This window comes from Jatropha curcas, chromosome 9 (assembly GCF_041381405.1).
Source record: "Jatropha curcas cultivar XTBG-Jc1 chromosome 9, XTBG_Jcur_1.0, whole genome shotgun sequence".
In the NCBI taxonomy this organism is placed as follows: Eukaryota; Viridiplantae; Streptophyta; class Magnoliopsida; order Malpighiales; family Euphorbiaceae; genus Jatropha; species Jatropha curcas.
In genome coordinates, this window is record NC_143159.1 from 5,259,585 (window position 1) to 5,276,085 (window position 16,501).

The 16,501-nt window shown below is 32.7% G+C and overlaps 2 protein-coding genes across 4 annotated transcripts; both read right to left on the reverse strand.

Annotated features, from left to right (window-relative positions):
- Positions 1-5,424: 5,424 nt before the first annotated feature.
- On the reverse strand, positions 5,425-6,721 carry TT1 (C2H2 and C2HC zinc fingers superfamily protein). Its single transcript, XM_012212977.3, has 2 exons — positions 6,197-6,721; positions 5,425-5,983 (listed from the first exon to the last, which is right to left on the reverse strand). The coding sequence occupies exons 1-2, from the start codon at positions 6,638-6,640 to the stop codon at positions 5,552-5,554; spliced, it is 876 nt and encodes a 291-aa protein (XP_012068367.1). The 5' UTR covers positions 6,641-6,721; the 3' UTR covers positions 5,425-5,551.
- A 1,950-nt stretch (positions 6,722-8,671) lies between these two features.
- On the reverse strand, positions 8,672-12,945 carry LOC105630626 (RNA-binding (RRM/RBD/RNP motifs) family protein). 3 transcript variants are annotated; one of them, XM_089726513.1, is made up of 7 exons: positions 12,337-12,945; positions 12,135-12,258; positions 11,898-12,042; positions 9,934-9,970; positions 9,567-9,843; positions 9,405-9,470; positions 8,672-9,109 (listed from the first exon to the last, which is right to left on the reverse strand). In XM_089726513.1, exons 1-6 carry the CDS (start codon positions 12,517-12,519, stop codon positions 9,451-9,453), a joined length of 786 nt encoding a protein of 261 aa, XP_089582639.1. In that variant the 5' UTR covers positions 12,520-12,945; the 3' UTR covers positions 8,672-9,109; positions 9,405-9,450. The 3 variants fall into 3 exon arrangements, with proteins under 3 accessions (XP_089582639.1, XP_089582638.1, XP_012067888.1); XM_089726512.1 differs by lacking the exon at positions 9,405-9,470 and having other exon boundaries at positions 12,337-12,943; XM_012212498.4 differs by lacking the exon at positions 9,405-9,470 and having other exon boundaries at positions 9,567-9,834; positions 12,337-12,939.
- Between the last annotated feature and the right edge of the window lie 3,556 nt (positions 12,946-16,501).

Genomic DNA, 16,501 nt, shown 5'->3' on the forward strand with positions numbered 1-16,501 from the left:
ATTCTATCAGTTTTCTACAAAGCTACTATTCACGCGAATAGTGAATAGTAAAATTTTATCAGATTCAGAATTCGACATGGCTAACAACGAGGCAATGATCAAATTGACGGATTCGAATTATTCAATGTGGAAATCCATAATGGAGCACTACCTCAACTGCAAAGATCTACACGATCCAATTGAAGGTGACAGTGCAAAGCCAGAAGAAATGAAAGAAAGGCAGTGGGACAAATTAAAAAAGCAGACATTGAGTATAATACGCCAATGGATAGATGCTAGCGTGTACAACCATGTGAGAAATGAAAAAGATCCCCAAGTTCTCTGGAAGAAATTAGAGAATATGTACGAGGCTACAAACGTCCAAGGTAAAGTGTTCATGATTCGTAAAGTCATGAACTTAAAGTTGTCAGAGGGGCGATCAGTTACACAACACCTGAACGATTTTGAAGGACTCGTAACTGAGTTAGCAGTTAGCGGTATGTCCTTAGATGACGAGATGTAAGCATGCCTACTGTTGGGATCTCTACCGGATAGTTGGGATACTCTTGTGGTATCATTGAGTAACTCAACTCCAAATGGTGTGGTAACAATGTCTATGGTAAAGAATAGACTACTCAATGAAGAACTACGAAGAAGAGATGTTGTCAGTACTAGTTTACAAGCCCCTGTCACAAAGTATAGGGGCCGGAGCAAGAGTAGAGGTCCAAGGCATGAAAAGTCAGGTGGAAGATCCAAGTCCAGAGAAATGAGAAAGTGTTATTATTACAGCAAGGAGGGTCATCTCAAAAGGAATTGCCATTTACTCAAACAGGATAATGTAAACTGAAGACAGGAGAATGACAGAAATATATTTGCTACAGTCTCAGTAGAAGATGGTGAGGTGACTTTAGTCACTCATGATGCAGATTGCTGTCATGTTGGAGATGCAGATACCGAGTGGATAGTAGACTCTGGTGCTTCATACCACTGTGTTCCAAAAAGGGAATACTTTTCCACTTATAAAGCAGGAGATTTTGGCACTATTAGAATGGAAAATAATAGTGTCTCGCAAATAGTGGGAATCGGTGATGTCTGCGTAAAGACAAGTGTCAGGTGCACATTAATACTTAAAAATGTAAGACATATTCCCGATCTTCAGTTGAACCTGTTGTCTGTCAGTGTACTGGACAAGGAACGCTATCACTATCATATAGGTGACGTTAATTGGAAACTCACCAAAGGGTCTTTGGTGGTGGCGAGAGGAAAATTATGTTACTCGATGGAGGAAGTAGATATTTTCTAACCTTCATTGATGATTTCTCACGAAAAACATGGATATGTTTGTTGCGCACAAAGGACCAAGTATTCAAGCACTTTCAGCAATTCCATGCGATGGTGGAAAGGGAGACTGGAGTGGCGTTGAAGTGTTTGCGCACGGATAATGGTGGTGAATACATCTTTAAGGAGTTTAGAGATTATTGTAGTCAGCATGGTATCAGGCATGAAAAGACAGTTCCCGGTACGCCTCAACACAACGGCGTTGCTGAACGAATAAATCACACCATTGTTGAAAGAGTCAGATCCATGCTTAAAATGGCCAACTTACCTAAGCCATTTTGGGGAGAAGCTGTCAATACTGCTGTCTACCTAATTAACCGACTTCCTTCAACGGCTTTGGATTTTGATATCCTGGAGAAGGTCTGGACAGGTAGAAATATTTCATACTCTCACCTGAGGGTATTTGGCTGCAATGCATTTATGCATGTTCGGAAGGAGCAGAGATCAAAATTTGATGACAAGTCAGTTCCTTGCACTTTTATCGGTTATAGAGATGAAGAGTTTGGCTACAGGTTATGGGACCCAGTGAAAAAGATAGTTGTCCAGAGCCGAGACGTAGTATTCCACGAGAATGAGATCATGGCAGATACAACTTGTGAAGAATCCACAACTGATGGTGTTGTTGATTTGCACTAGGAAGCATTCCTACATATGATATCACGAGAGGAGGAATGCCAGAATCAGAACGGGAAGAAGAAGAAGAGCCAGTCATGGGGAATCAATAGACGATTGTAGATTATAACAGTGATGCAGAGGGTGTTGAGCAAGGGGAGCCAGAGAACCCCGTTCCACCAGAAGGAGTTGAACCTTAGTTAAGAAGGTCAACCAGAGAACGCCAACCATCTACAAGGTACCCTACTTCTAATTACATTTTGATTACTGATGAGGGGGAGCCAGAGAGCTTCCAAGATGTGCAATCTTGCAAAGATAAAGATTGCTGGACAAAGGCCATGCAAGAAGAGATGAATTCTTTGAAAAAGAATGATACATATAAACTAGTGAAACTTCCAAAAGGGAAGAGAACACTCAAGAACAAATGGGTGTACAAACTGAAGAAAGATGATGGCAACCTATTGAGATACATATAAACTAGTTGTGCTCGGTCTAGTAGCCAGTTTGAATCTTGAGTTAGAGCAGCTTGATGTAAAGACCACATTCTTGCATGGGGATATAGAGGAAGAAATCTATATGGAACAACCAGAAGGTTTCAAGATTAACGGAAAAGAGGACATGGTTTATAACTTGAAGAAGAGCCTGTACGGGTTGAAATAAGCACCGCAACAATAGTATAAAAAGTTTGATTCTTTCATGGTAAATCAAGGATACAAAAGGACAGATGCAGATCCTTGTGTATATGTCCAGAAATTTCCTAATGGTAAATTTATCATCCTTCTCTTATATGTTGATGATATGCTAATCGTTGGACCAGATGCACACATGATTAGCAGATTAAAGAGTGATTTGTCAAAAGCATTTGATATGAAGGATTTGGATTGGCAAGGTGAATTCTCGGAATGGAGATTATCCGAGACAGAAAGTCCTGCAGGTTATGGTTATCGCAGGAAAAATATATTGAACGAGTTCTAGAGAGGTTCAATATGAAGAATGCTAAACCAGTTAGCACTCCACTTGCCACTCACTTCAAGTTGAATAAGAAATCCTACCCATCAACAGAGAAAGAAAAAGGAGATATGCTAAAAGTTCCATATTCCTCAACGGTTGAAAGTTTGATGTACGCAATGGTGTGTACGACACCAGATATCCCTCATGCAATTGGCATTATGAGCTGATTTCTATCAAATCCCCAGAAAACACATTGGGAAGCAGTGAAGTGGATCTTTAGATACATGAGAGGAACTTCAAATTTATGTTTAACTTTTGGAGGTGAAAAGCCTGCACCTATTGGGTACACAGATGCAGATATGGCCGGTGATCTTGATGAAAGAAAATCTACATCAGGATACCTATTTACATTCTCAGAGGGAGCTATTTCATGGTAGTTGAGATTACAAAAATATGTTTCATTATCAATGATCGAAGTAGAGTGCGTTGCAGCAACGGAAACAAGAAAGGAAATGCTTTGGTTAAAGCGATTTTTTCAAGAATTGGGTGTGCAGCAGGAAGAACATATAGTTTATTGTGATAGTCAAAGTGCGTTAGACTTGAGCAAAAATACTATGTATCATGCACGGACGAAGCACATTAATGTAAGATATCATTGGCTTAGATCTGCCATTGAAGAGAAGCAATTCCAGTTACGAAAGATTCACACAAACAAAAATGCGGCGGATATATTGACAAAGGTCGTTCCAAAAGAGAAGTTCGAACTGTGTGTCAAAGCGGCAGGAATGAAGAGTCCCACCATGTAGTCGGGAGGGGGAGAGTTGTTGTAGGTCCCTCCGACATATGGGACACACACAAGTTTGAAGAAAGAAAAAAAAACGGGGAAAGACACGTTTTTTTTCTTTGTTCAAAGAAGACTGCGTGAAGATGGATGCGTTAATTGCGCGTAGTCGATGGACGCGGTGATTAACGTATCCCCTTTTCTTATAAATCGGAGAACTTTTCCCTCAATAAATTGTACAAAACAAAACGAAGAAGTCTACACAGTTAAGTGTAGAGAAAATTTTAGGAAATGGTTCCTAAAATTGGGTAAGAGGGAAAATAGTAAGGATTATAATTTTTTGGGTTATTTTTTTGGAAACACTTAGAGTGCCACTATTTTTATAATCTCTTTTGTATCTACTATTTTTAATAGTGGAAGAATTATTCGGAGTTTTGTCCCGTGGATGTAGTCCATAACAGCTAAAGGGTGAGCCACGTAAATCTCAGTGTCCCTATTTTTCATCTAGTATTTACGGTAATTATTTAATTTTTTACCGTGATTATTATTTATGGTGGATTCGATCATCAATATTTAATACGTACTTATTGGAGGTAAATGTAGTAATAGTAATTTATATCTTTATCATTTTTATTAACTTTTATCGTCGATAATTTTATTTTATTTCTACCACCAGCATTTTTCCGCGGGCCCCACTCAAGATAAGTTATAATCCCGTCATCAGCTTCAGCACACCTATAGAGAATGCAATTTCTGCGCTGATTTTCTTACTAAAATAGCAAAGAGCTTCACTATAGGGACGCACTGGTTAGTGGAGCCTCCTGCGGGATGAGCGGCTGGCTTATGCATGATGCAGTGGTTGTTGGTTATCCCAGATTGTTGTTTGTGATTTTTAGAGCTGTTGATCTCCTTCTTTTGCCAAAAAAAAGAATTGAGTGGTGTTTGTTGGATTATCGAATGTGACAAAGAACTTGTGAAATTTCCACAAAAATCAATCATTTTTATATGAGAAATTGTGAAATGTCCATGAGCAAAGATTTGGATGCCTATCAATTCACTCTTCTCCTTATACAGATGAAAATTATTGGGTATTAAATAATAATATATTTTGTAACCATACTTGAAATCAATCCCAATTTAAAAAATTAAAATGAAATCTCACATTGATAGGCATACTTTCAATTATGTTTGCTTTACTTTCAATTATTTCCAATATATCACTTCAAAATTTATTGAATTAAGTTTATTATTCTTGAATTCACTTTTGTGTGTGTGTGTATATATATAGAGCATTGAATTGAATAATTGAATTCTTGCTCGTGATGTTTTAGAAATAAAGGTTCAAGAAACATGTTGCAGAATTTGCAAGTGTTTCTTCTCAACTTTACTCGCATAACTTGTGTTCTTGAACGTGTCTCTTTACCCTCGTTTTTTGTTTAGGAGTTGTTCTACTTTTGTACTTTTGTAGTTTGTTGTTTTGAGGGCAGGTTCTTCATTTTTGTTTGGGCCCTCATTTTGTATATATTCAAACCCACCAATTCTTTTCAAAAATTAATTTTGGAAACTATTTACTAACATCCACACCCTTACTTATGGTGTGGAAACTATTTATTTTTTTATTATCGTGCTAGGAATATTATCAATTCAGAAATTTGATGTCTGTTTAATTTGTATTCTCTTCCTATTTTAAATTTGATAACCAAAGACAACTAGCTAAATAATTTGTTTGTCTCAAAAAAAAATTAAAATAGGAAATTGCAAAGTAAAAAACAAGAGTCACAAAACATGGGACAAATAAATTAATATACTTATGCTACAAATTATATTTGATAGATTATAATAATTAACTTAAAGGCAGCATGCAATTGCAGTTGACCAATTGACACAATTTTAAACAAGAGTGTTAGAATTGTCGCCCAAAAGCTGAATCCCATTCCCATCAAATGATGTTGTAAGGAAAGGGCCATGTCCTGATCCAAATGCTTTAATATGATCTTTGAGTGATCTCTTATGCTTAAAATCGGAACCACAAATGCAAAGCCAACGTTTACCACAGTTCTTCTCATGAGTTCTCCAGTCACCTTTCACTGCCAAGAATTTTCCACATTTTCTACACATAAAGGATTTTAGCCCATGCTTTCTCTTGTAATGTGTTTGCAATGTTCTGAAATCTTTTAGAGGCTTTGCTTTTGGATGTTGTATATTGTTCCTGCACCCTTCTGCACAGCAGTAGCAAGGAATCCCTAACATTACTCGCGGCTGACTTCCCTTTAGCGACTCGGGTCCTCCTCGATACTGTGATCCATGTCCCCACATGTGCATCTGAAATTAATCAAAATTGTTGTGAGATTATGACAATGGGAAGAATCATTAAGATTATGGTCGTGAAGCATAATCATATGCTCACTATTATTCCTATTGGGACGATTTTATCTGAACATCATTAAATTGAGCGTGAAAACACGTGCAAACTAGAAAATTAAAAAAAAAAAAAAAAAAAAAAGAAAGAAAGAAATAACTATAGGAAAATTTAACCTGAAGATTGTTGTAGCGGTTGAAGGTCTTAAAGCAGACATGGCAAGAAAAATGAGTAAGGCCAACGAGTATTTGTTCAGGAGTTGGTATCCAATATTGTTTATCTGCATTATTACTGTTAGTATTGGAATCGATGGAGCTATGAGAAGTATAATTAGGAAGGCCAATTTGTAAGGCCACAGTAACCTCTTCTTTGTCTCCATCTCTGCTTAATATTGTTCTAGGGTTTTCACTAAATATTGGCTGTGGCTCAACAGAATTATAAGTACTGCGTGGAAAAAGATCAAGTGGCTCGATATCAGTCTGCTTATTATTATCACTCCTATTAGAAGAAGAAGAAGCAGAAGAAGAAGAAGAAGCAGCAGAACAAGAAGAAGAAGAAGCATCAGCATCTACTAAGGGATTATTAGTGTTACAAAAACTGTAACAAGACTCCATCTCCATGCATGCTATAAGAGCAACACAATATGCAAAAAGGTTTTTAATATAAGAAGATAGATATAATATGAGAATAAGAGTAGTGCAGGTAAGGGTAGGGTGGCTGGAGAAGAATGTAGTTGAATGAAAACAATCTTAATTAAGAGAATAATAAATTTATTCTGATAATATTATTTTTCCAAATTTGGGGAAGAAAGAAAATACCTTAAATTTCTATGGCCCATAGGAACTGAATTTGGCAAGAATTGCAATACAGAAAGTTGAAAATCAAAGGCAAAACATGTTAAATTTCATATTTTCTAAACAGCCAGTTGGCATTACAGAAAATCCAAAGAGGGATTGTGTGACAGAGCATATTGATGATTACTTTCTAACTCTGGTTATGCATCATTTGGACCTCTCATTTATAACCTTTCCCCAATTATAATCTAAGTTTTATTTTCTTTTTCTTGTATGTTAGAACAAAGGGAGCCTAGCTTATTGTAAAATTATGCCATCGTTGCAATTTTATATTAGCACGTAATATATAATAACTATCCGGTCCATAATGGGAACAAAATATAAAAATTACTTTCAGTGAAATTAATTATAAGTGTTTGTTTTTTAATTTACTTATTTATTTTAAATTTGTCCAATATATATTTTTGGAATGGCATCATGTTTCGAATACTAAAGTATTAGAGTCAGCCATGGTTTTTAGAATTAAGAATTAAAAACATAAAGACAATTTTGTAGGTTGAGTGATTTTTTATGACATTAATAGTTAATTAATCTTTTCATTGTTTTATAGTAAGTAAAAGTAATGTAAAAAATCTATTTTTAATTTTTTTTTTTTTTTTTTTTTTTTTTTTTTTACATATTATGCTTGTCTGACATATATAATAAAACTGCCTCTAATTAAGGTAAAATTAGCAATTACAAAGGAATATAAATTTTATAAAAGAATTCATTGCTAAACATAATATAAGAGGAATAAACAATATTAAGGGTAGACGTAAACACAATCATAATATAAACCAATCTTTTTTGACTTAATTTAGATGGATTATAATAATATCTATAAATTTTATAAATTTTTTTTATGAATATATAGTTTATTATTTGAGCAAAATTTCCTAACTCCAAATTAAAGGCTATACCATATTGGGTTATTCATTTAAAATTGCGTTTGCATAAACTAATTATTGACCTTAAAAATTATACTAATCCAATAAAAAGAGAAAATAAAATTTTTTTAACAAAGAATTCGTTTTCTCTAGGGACTTATACGGGCATTTATACAGTTGTACGCGAGGCTTTATAGTACCAAAATGACGAATGAACTTGAAATTTCTCGGCCCAAACTCTTCAACAACATATATAAGAGATAGATCAACTAGAACTCAAAGGCAAGAGAGGCCATTTGGCCCTTCTTGGGGCCTAAAATCAAGGGGAAAACTCTACAATTTGAACTTCAAGATTTGGATGATTAGGAGGCTTCGTCAAGAAGACCGAAAGGAGATCTGATTTCAAGAATCAGATTTTAAAAAGAGTTCCAACTTTTCCTAACCCTATCTTTGAGTTGTATTTTCTAGTGTTAATGATGATTTCCCATTTTAATGAATGTTTATTATTTTTAATTCAACGCTTATATATATGCATTAATGCTTGGAAATGTGATGGATCTACATTTACATGGATTGAAATGTCTAAATGAGGGTACTGAAAGATGAGACTTAGCATTGAATCCTTAGATATTGAATCTAGAATATTTATGCTAGATCCTTTCAGAACTGAAAAATTAATGGGTTTCAGTTAACTTATACAACTCCTGGGTTTGAAAAGTTTGCAACAATTCACGTCTCATATCATAAATATCAGATCTGAACCGTCAAATAATTTGAGTATATGCTCAAAATTTTGAAGGTAAATCCAATGCATATATATTTTTCCAAGACATATCATTTCCATCAAAATAAATAAATAAATAAAAATAATCGGTTTGACAAAATATCTTATTGGGGGACTCTACTTCACTACTTATGCTCATCATACAACTTTAATAAAAGATGTTAATAAATTAAGCTTTTTATATCTTACAAGAATGATTAATTCAAATTAATTAACATGGAGAAAAAAAAATAATAGTTGAATTTTTTTTTTTTTCCAAAAAGAAAAGAAAAGAAAAAGATCAGCATAGCAATTAGTCTGAATCCTTTCTGCTGGGGAGAGAAGATGAATAATTTTACCTCCCTGAAGCAGTAGTAGTAGTACTCAGTACTGACCTAATAATGCAGCAAAAGTAAATTAATAGCGAATGCTGAGAATATAGAAGATAAATATTTAACTGAGATTGAACAAATTAAGCTTTGTCACTGAATCATTTATATATATATTTATATGACTTCTTGTTTTAGCTTTAAGGATTTGTACTTTCTGAAGTAACCACACCAGCTTCTGTTTCTGTAGTAGAATTCTGTGGAGTCTGCGGTGAATCTGAAACCAAAACAGAAAAGTATATATCAAATTTAAAGTATAATTATCACAAGTGTGAGTCTTTTCACTCTTAATGCATAGAAATGAAAGGTTTTAGTTCGGTTTTGGATTCAGAAAATTTTCACTCTTTTGGTGAAAATTATTATTATTATTATTATTATTATTATTATTATATAGTGGGCATCTGGGTATACAAGAATTGTGAAGTGCATCTTGAGAATTATGAAGCATCATCTTGACACTGAAACCACATGCAGTCACTATTTGTTTACACTATATGCTCCTCTGTCACTACCTTTAACATTGACCCATTATTTGGGTCACACCAATAACCAGACAGCTCATCCACATGCTTCAGTACCTTACAATGTGGCCCCACCATATATACAAATATTAAAATCTTATTAGTAAAATTAAATTTCAGAAATTAAACAAAGCTTAGTGCATATAAACGTACCAGTAGAAGAGGGGACTAAGGAATGCCTTGTGGATTGAAAATTAGGTGGAGGAGGGTATGGCTCCAGAGTATTACTTGGGTAGTAAAAGTAAGACGGTGGTCCGGTCGCCGGTAAACGCTGAGGCTGAGGGGCAGAAAGTGCACCCCTTAAAGGTTGCAAAGTGTAGCCATGATAATAGTATGGTGAGCCCATTGTAGATGATGATGATGATGATCCGTACAATTGATGATAGTATTGAGGTTGTTGAACCTGTGGGTTATAGATTGCCTGCATGCACTAATACAATTATTAATTAATAATTTTTCTTAATTAAGATTAGCTTATAGAAAAAATATATATAGTAAGGAAGTAAATTAATTAATTAACCTGGTGGTATCCATAGTCAGGAGTGTAGGCTGGGTACCTGAAAATAAAATTGGAATTAATAGGAGTAATATATGTGTTATATACTATAATTGAAAGATAATTACTAAAACTCACCAATCTTTCTTCTAAAAGAATTAATTACTGAAAAATTGCTACTCCAATAGACGAAATTGTAGGATGATGAAGTAATTAATTGTGGACCTACCATGATAGCAACTCTTACCAACAATAACGTTTTTGGTTATGGATTAGGGTATCGTCAAAATTATACTATCTCACTTACATGTTTACTCTTTATATATTACTAATTATTATTATTTTAATTTAATAATTTTCTTAGAGAATTAGTATTAAATTAAGGGTAATAAAGTTAATTTACTAAATATTTTATTGTAACTTAGATAATTTAATAGTTTTCTTAAGAAACATGAAATTTCAAATGTGACAAATATTATGGAACAAAGATAGTAATTAAGTGAAACACAATTATGGGTGAATATATTAATTAATTAGATATTATTAGTAGTATCTTAATCTTAATTAATCATATACATGTAACTTTGAGGATTGACCCACAATTCTTTTGCCTATGAAGTTTCGTATTAATCAAAATGTCACCATCATTTGCCCAATATAGCTCCTCGTAACTAGATATTATGGGTGAGGGCGTGTCAAACTCACATCCTTGCACGAGGCAATTAAGGCTTGGTTTGTTTCAAAATAGCTTATTTTCAAGTAAATTCATCTCAAATTATAAAATACAATAATATTTATAATATAAATTTAAGTATATTTGGTAATAAAAATAATATAAATTTAAGTATATTTGGTAATAAAACAAATTGATATATTCATTGCACTTAATTAAAAAAGTGCAATTTTCTTATTCATTTTTAAAAAACTTATTTTTCTTGCGCAAATAAGTTGAATGAAACGGTAGAATTAATAATGCAAACTAAACTTAAACATTTTGTACACTTTTTGAAAATTAGTTATACTTTCCTAAACTACTTACCCAACTAAATATGATACGGGTAAAATAAATTAATTTCAACTTGGAACGTATAATATATAAAAATATAATGATTTAACTTATATTTAGAAATCCAATATTAATTAATAAAACCCTAAAGACGAAGGTTTCACGTTACAAAGCTTTGAAGTTGATAATAAAAAGAAAGAAAATGAAGACAAATATAACTTTGTCCTCTGCAGATATCCTCAAAAAAAGTAAATAAATAACTTTGTCCCATATAGTAATTTACAGGGTAGAGTTAACAGTGAAAATAAAGCTGGACTATGACCTGACACTTGGAGAACAGATGGTAATATTAAGGAAAGGACAAAGCTTTCGTTTTCCTCACCATAACCAAGATATTAGAACACAACATTGGTTTTGAGTTTTGACTGAAAAAAAAAAAAAAAAAAAAAAAAAAAAAAAAAAAACTTATATGTATGTTCTTTTTATCACAGGACCACATGATTAAACTGTTCAATTGTTAATTATAGTTTTTTTTTTTTTTTTTTTTTGCATTAAAAATCTTAGTTTTAGTTAAAAGAAAATAGTTTTAATGAATTAAATATTGTAAGCAATGTGCATAGATGAAGACGCAGGTGGGTCACATTGTTGTATAGTAGTTGTCCTGAAATATATGTAAGCTTATGCACTTCGACAGACCATTGCACACTATCCTCTTCATTACCCAGTCTTTATTATTTGGGTTGCCTTTTATGTATTTTTTATTTTATTTTGATTTTTTATTTTTGTGGTGGCACGTTACTAAAGTCAATATATGATTTGTTGTTTACAGGCTGATACCAACTGTCCCAAAGGCCAAAGGAAAATAAATGAAACATAGAAAAAAGCGTAACTTCTATGCCACTTTTAAAAGTATGGACCATTTCCTCCAAGTAATCTATAAAATCTTAACCTGAAAATATAATAGAAAGCAACAACTAATTACCCGTAATGTGGATAGATAACAGGTGGTGGTGGTGGCGGCGGCAGCGGAGGTGGCTGTGGAGTAGGAGGCAAAGGTGTTGCCACTCCACTATATGATTGACTTCCTTGGTATTGGTTAGTACTGGTACTACCACCCTGAGGTCTTCCTGCAATAATATTAACAACCAAGATTGCCGTTGATGTTATTTTAATGCAACTAATTTAACGACATTGTCATTGGTGAAGATAGAGATTGGACCTCGAGGAGGTGAAGGTCTAGGCCGACCAAGAGAAGCAATATTGCAATTAGCTCTTCTTCCATCGATTACTGGGTTTGGATCAGCACAAGCTCTTCTAGCCGATTCAGGATCACGAAAAGTAACCTATTAATAATAAAACAATTAACAACAACAAAAAATAATAATTGATTAGTAAAAAGAAACAATCTATTATGAACTTACAAACCCATATCCTTTAGATTTTCCTGTATTCTTATCAGTAATGATAACAGCTTCAAGAATCTCTCCAAACTGTTCAAAATATTTACGCATTTCTTCAGTAGGAGTCTCCCAAGCTAAACCACCAACAAACACTTTAGTAAACGTGGTGTCACCGAACTGAGATCGATAATGTGGATACGCCATAGCGTGCAAATCATCAAACTACGAGTTGATGGGTATTCTTTATTCTTGTTCTTGTTCCTGTTCATGCATAAATTCTGGATTATATCAGATTCCTTTCTTGAACCTACTCATTATATTGTCTCTGATATGGGTGCCTCCATTTCCATTATCCAGAAAAGAATCATTGCAAGAGTTTTAAGACAAAGAAAATGATAGAAAGAGTTAGTCTATGATGCTGTTATTACTCGATAAGTTTCTTGACAAGAAATGGACTGGGAAGGTTAAATTAAAAAGGAAAGAAAAGAAAGAAAGAGAGAGAGAGAGAGAGAGAGAGAGAGAGAGAAAGAAAGATCCGACAGCTGCAAACTCTAATTTGCTGTCTACAAAGGAAAGATAATGAAGGAGAGTGAGTTTGTAATATCGAATGACAGCTGCGTGACTAAGCATTTGAATCTGTCCTCTCTGTCTCTGCATTAATATACTCTCCAACCCTCCAATCAATCATAATAATCCGTTTTTATTTTTAATTTTCTTTTCCACCTTCTGTTAGTTGGTTTTTTGTGTTCTTCTTTATGTTCTTTGTATTGCACATTTAAGATGTTTAATCTTAATGAATATAATTGCCTGTTTATTTATTTGCTAATAATAATACTATAAGTATTACAGTATGGTTGGATATTAGTTGTCTCAACATTTTATATACCCATGGTGGGGTCTTTCTATCTGTAAAATAGCGAATGGACTTCATTTCCTTCGTTAAGAGAAAATTTATTTATAGCATTATTAACACCACTAATGAATAGAGTAGGTTTAAGCTTTAAATATTGTTGTTTAACTCGTTAAATAAATTGATTCATCCCATATCAAAACATTCCAATTGATTTTTCCTTTTTTTTTTTTCTTCAGGGAAGAGGGATTCGAATGGATTTATCGTCAGATTCTACATATACTTATCACTCTTATTCACCATTTACATTGCCTGTTACTATGTTATGCACAAAAGACAGCTAATTAATTAGGACGAAAACAATGTCTTACATAAGGCATATATGAAACCAATCAAAAACTTTTCAATAGAATACAAATGTAATATTTTTCTTATCCTTTTTTTATTCATCAGGAGTCTCAATAAGCCCAAATAACACTATAATTTATACAACAGATGATAGTTTTCCCTTAAGCTTATTAAATTTGTGAAAATTTTGTAGTTAAGAGGACTCGAACTCGAAATCTCTCACTCGTATAAATAAGAAGATCAACCAAACTATACTTTATTAATAATATTCTTTTATTCTTTTTTATTTGGATACGTTTATTGTGTTTTAATTAAATGATGGAGAATTAAACTGATAATTTTGCAATCTTAAATATAATTACTTTAATTAAAACCAATATAATATAATGCTATAATATTGGTTAAATATGTAATTAACTAAGTGTTGATTAGGATGATAAATGTCTTAATCTCTATAAGGATGAAAAAACAAATTTAATGCTGGAAAGAGCACTTTACTAAAGGATTAAAACCTTTATGTTCTATGATCGATGAGAGACATTGTTGTAGGAATGTAAGAAAAGCAAAGGAAAAATATTGATGATGTGTGGGCAAATACAATTTCCGAGGTCAATCATCAAAAATATATATTAAATTGATGAAAAGCTAATTTTATATATAGTACTACCTAATTAGTTTACATAACACCCATTAAATTGAAATTAGCCATAACCCCACCAAAAAACAAAGTCATACCAAGTGTTTCAAATTATGACTTTGTACTTATGACTTTGAACTCTTCCACGCACAGCCACACCACATTCCTAATCGAACATAATCGTTTGTCGTCTCCATTTTACAACGCAAAATATTTTAATTTGGATACTATAAAAAGAAAATTATATTCGTATTTTAGTATTATACTTGTGTTGCTGCTTCATACATAGCCCTTTATATTCTGAGCTTTTTATTTCTATAAATAATTGAACTTGTTCAGGTTGAAAAAGAAGAGAGCAGCGTTAGGGACAAGGAGACAGCTATAAGGAGGCGTAGGATTGTGAACTGGCAAAAGAGTCGTGTCCACGTGGGGTCCTTTCATTGTTTGAGATGTATGAGCTGGCACTCCATCTACTTTCTTTTTACACCTCACCTATCATCTTTGTCTATGCCACGAGTGTGCAGGAATGCAGGAATGCAGCATCACCTGACCCACAGACCAACACCACCCACCAATCAATTCAATGGCCTATTTCCTCTCTTTCCTTTTTTTTTTTTTTTTCCATATTCTTTAAATTATCCTACTTATGCAGTAATTTTCCAATTCTCTCACTCTCAAACCCCTTTTTTCTTGGAAAATACACTCATAAGTTTCTCTCTTGGACTAAAAATTCTTAAATGGAGATTTATAAGAGTGTTCAAAAGCAAACATTCAATGAAAACACTTTACTCTTTACGAAGCAGATTTGGTGTTAGAAACATGCAATTCTAGTCTAATAACCACGAAATACAAATAGTTAATATCAAAATAAGAAATTCTTAAAATGCAAATCAACTATAATTAAATTTCTCATTACTAAATATAATTTTAGAAATTAAAAAAAGAAAAAGATGGAAATAAATTGAAACGATTGGTCCCTCAATGCTCCAAAAATAAGGCTACAAGATTGATGTATACGTTATTGACAACTATGTATGTATATAGAACCATTAGGTCTCATATTCATATCATTGCTTGTGGATGAAAAATCTAAGTTTGCACCTTGGAAATTGTGGATGAAACACAAATGAATGCACAGAAGGTGATATAATGTTGAATGTTTTTGAGATTGGCAATAGAATCATTAATCTTGATGGGCAGTGTTTCGGATTCATAGACGCTCGTTGCCACTTGGAAATTATGACTACACCAATAGTATAAGCAATAGAGCCCACACGAACATCCTCCGATCATTAGTTCCTACGAATTGTAACTATACACTTCTCGTATTTCTCATAGCAATCTTTTAGGTCTATGTTCTTGTGATCTTTGTTTGTGTTTAAAATAGGTTAACTATGTTTCTTGTACTTAGTGAATAAAAAAGAGATGGATGTTCTTTTTAGTCATTAATTAACTATTTACTCCCTTTCTTTTGACTACATTAGTACATTTAGATCGTCTTTCTATTCACATATTATTTTTTGAGTAAGTTGATTTATTCATAAGGTTTAATTCTATTAAACTATTTAGTCCTTATGTTTTAAAAAAATATCATTTTTGCCATTAAATGAGGGATTAAATATATAGTAATTTAATCATGACGGTGAGGAACTAAATAATATCAATCAATATTAAACATAAGAGACCATGTAATCAAATGTGACATGATATTTAGCGGGAAAAAATATACTTTTAGGACAGAAGAACTAAATAGTTTAGTAATACTAAATTTCAGGAATGAATCAATCTTCCTATCGAACAATAGGAATATGATAGCAATTTCAATTAATATTGAAGGACTAAATGGTCAATTTTCTTTTTCTTTTATTGTTAGAAGAAGGAAGATAATTACAACAAAATATTTATATTTTCTTTTGTATTGAAAATTTATAAAATGAAAATAGCTACAAATTTTGTTTCTCTATTGTATTATGTATTATGTATGAGTCACTCAATTACTAAATTGTTGTCAAAATTGAATAAATTCATCTTCTCTATTTCATAAATTTTATCATCTCATGATTTACTTGCCGTATATAGGCATTCAGCTTGCGGTTTTGAATTTGTGTTATTAATGAAGAGATATTTTCATTATTTGATAGATTATTTGATAGGGCTACACACAATCCGTTCTAACTCAATTAAATTTGAGAGATTCAATTCAATCCAATTTCACTTAATGGATTTAAAAACATAATAAATTAAGTTAGATTGGTCATTTTTATGATTTACGAGTTGAGTTAAATTATATATTCACTAGATAAATTCACATATTCGACCAATTTATAAATAATATCAAATATATAGGTGTG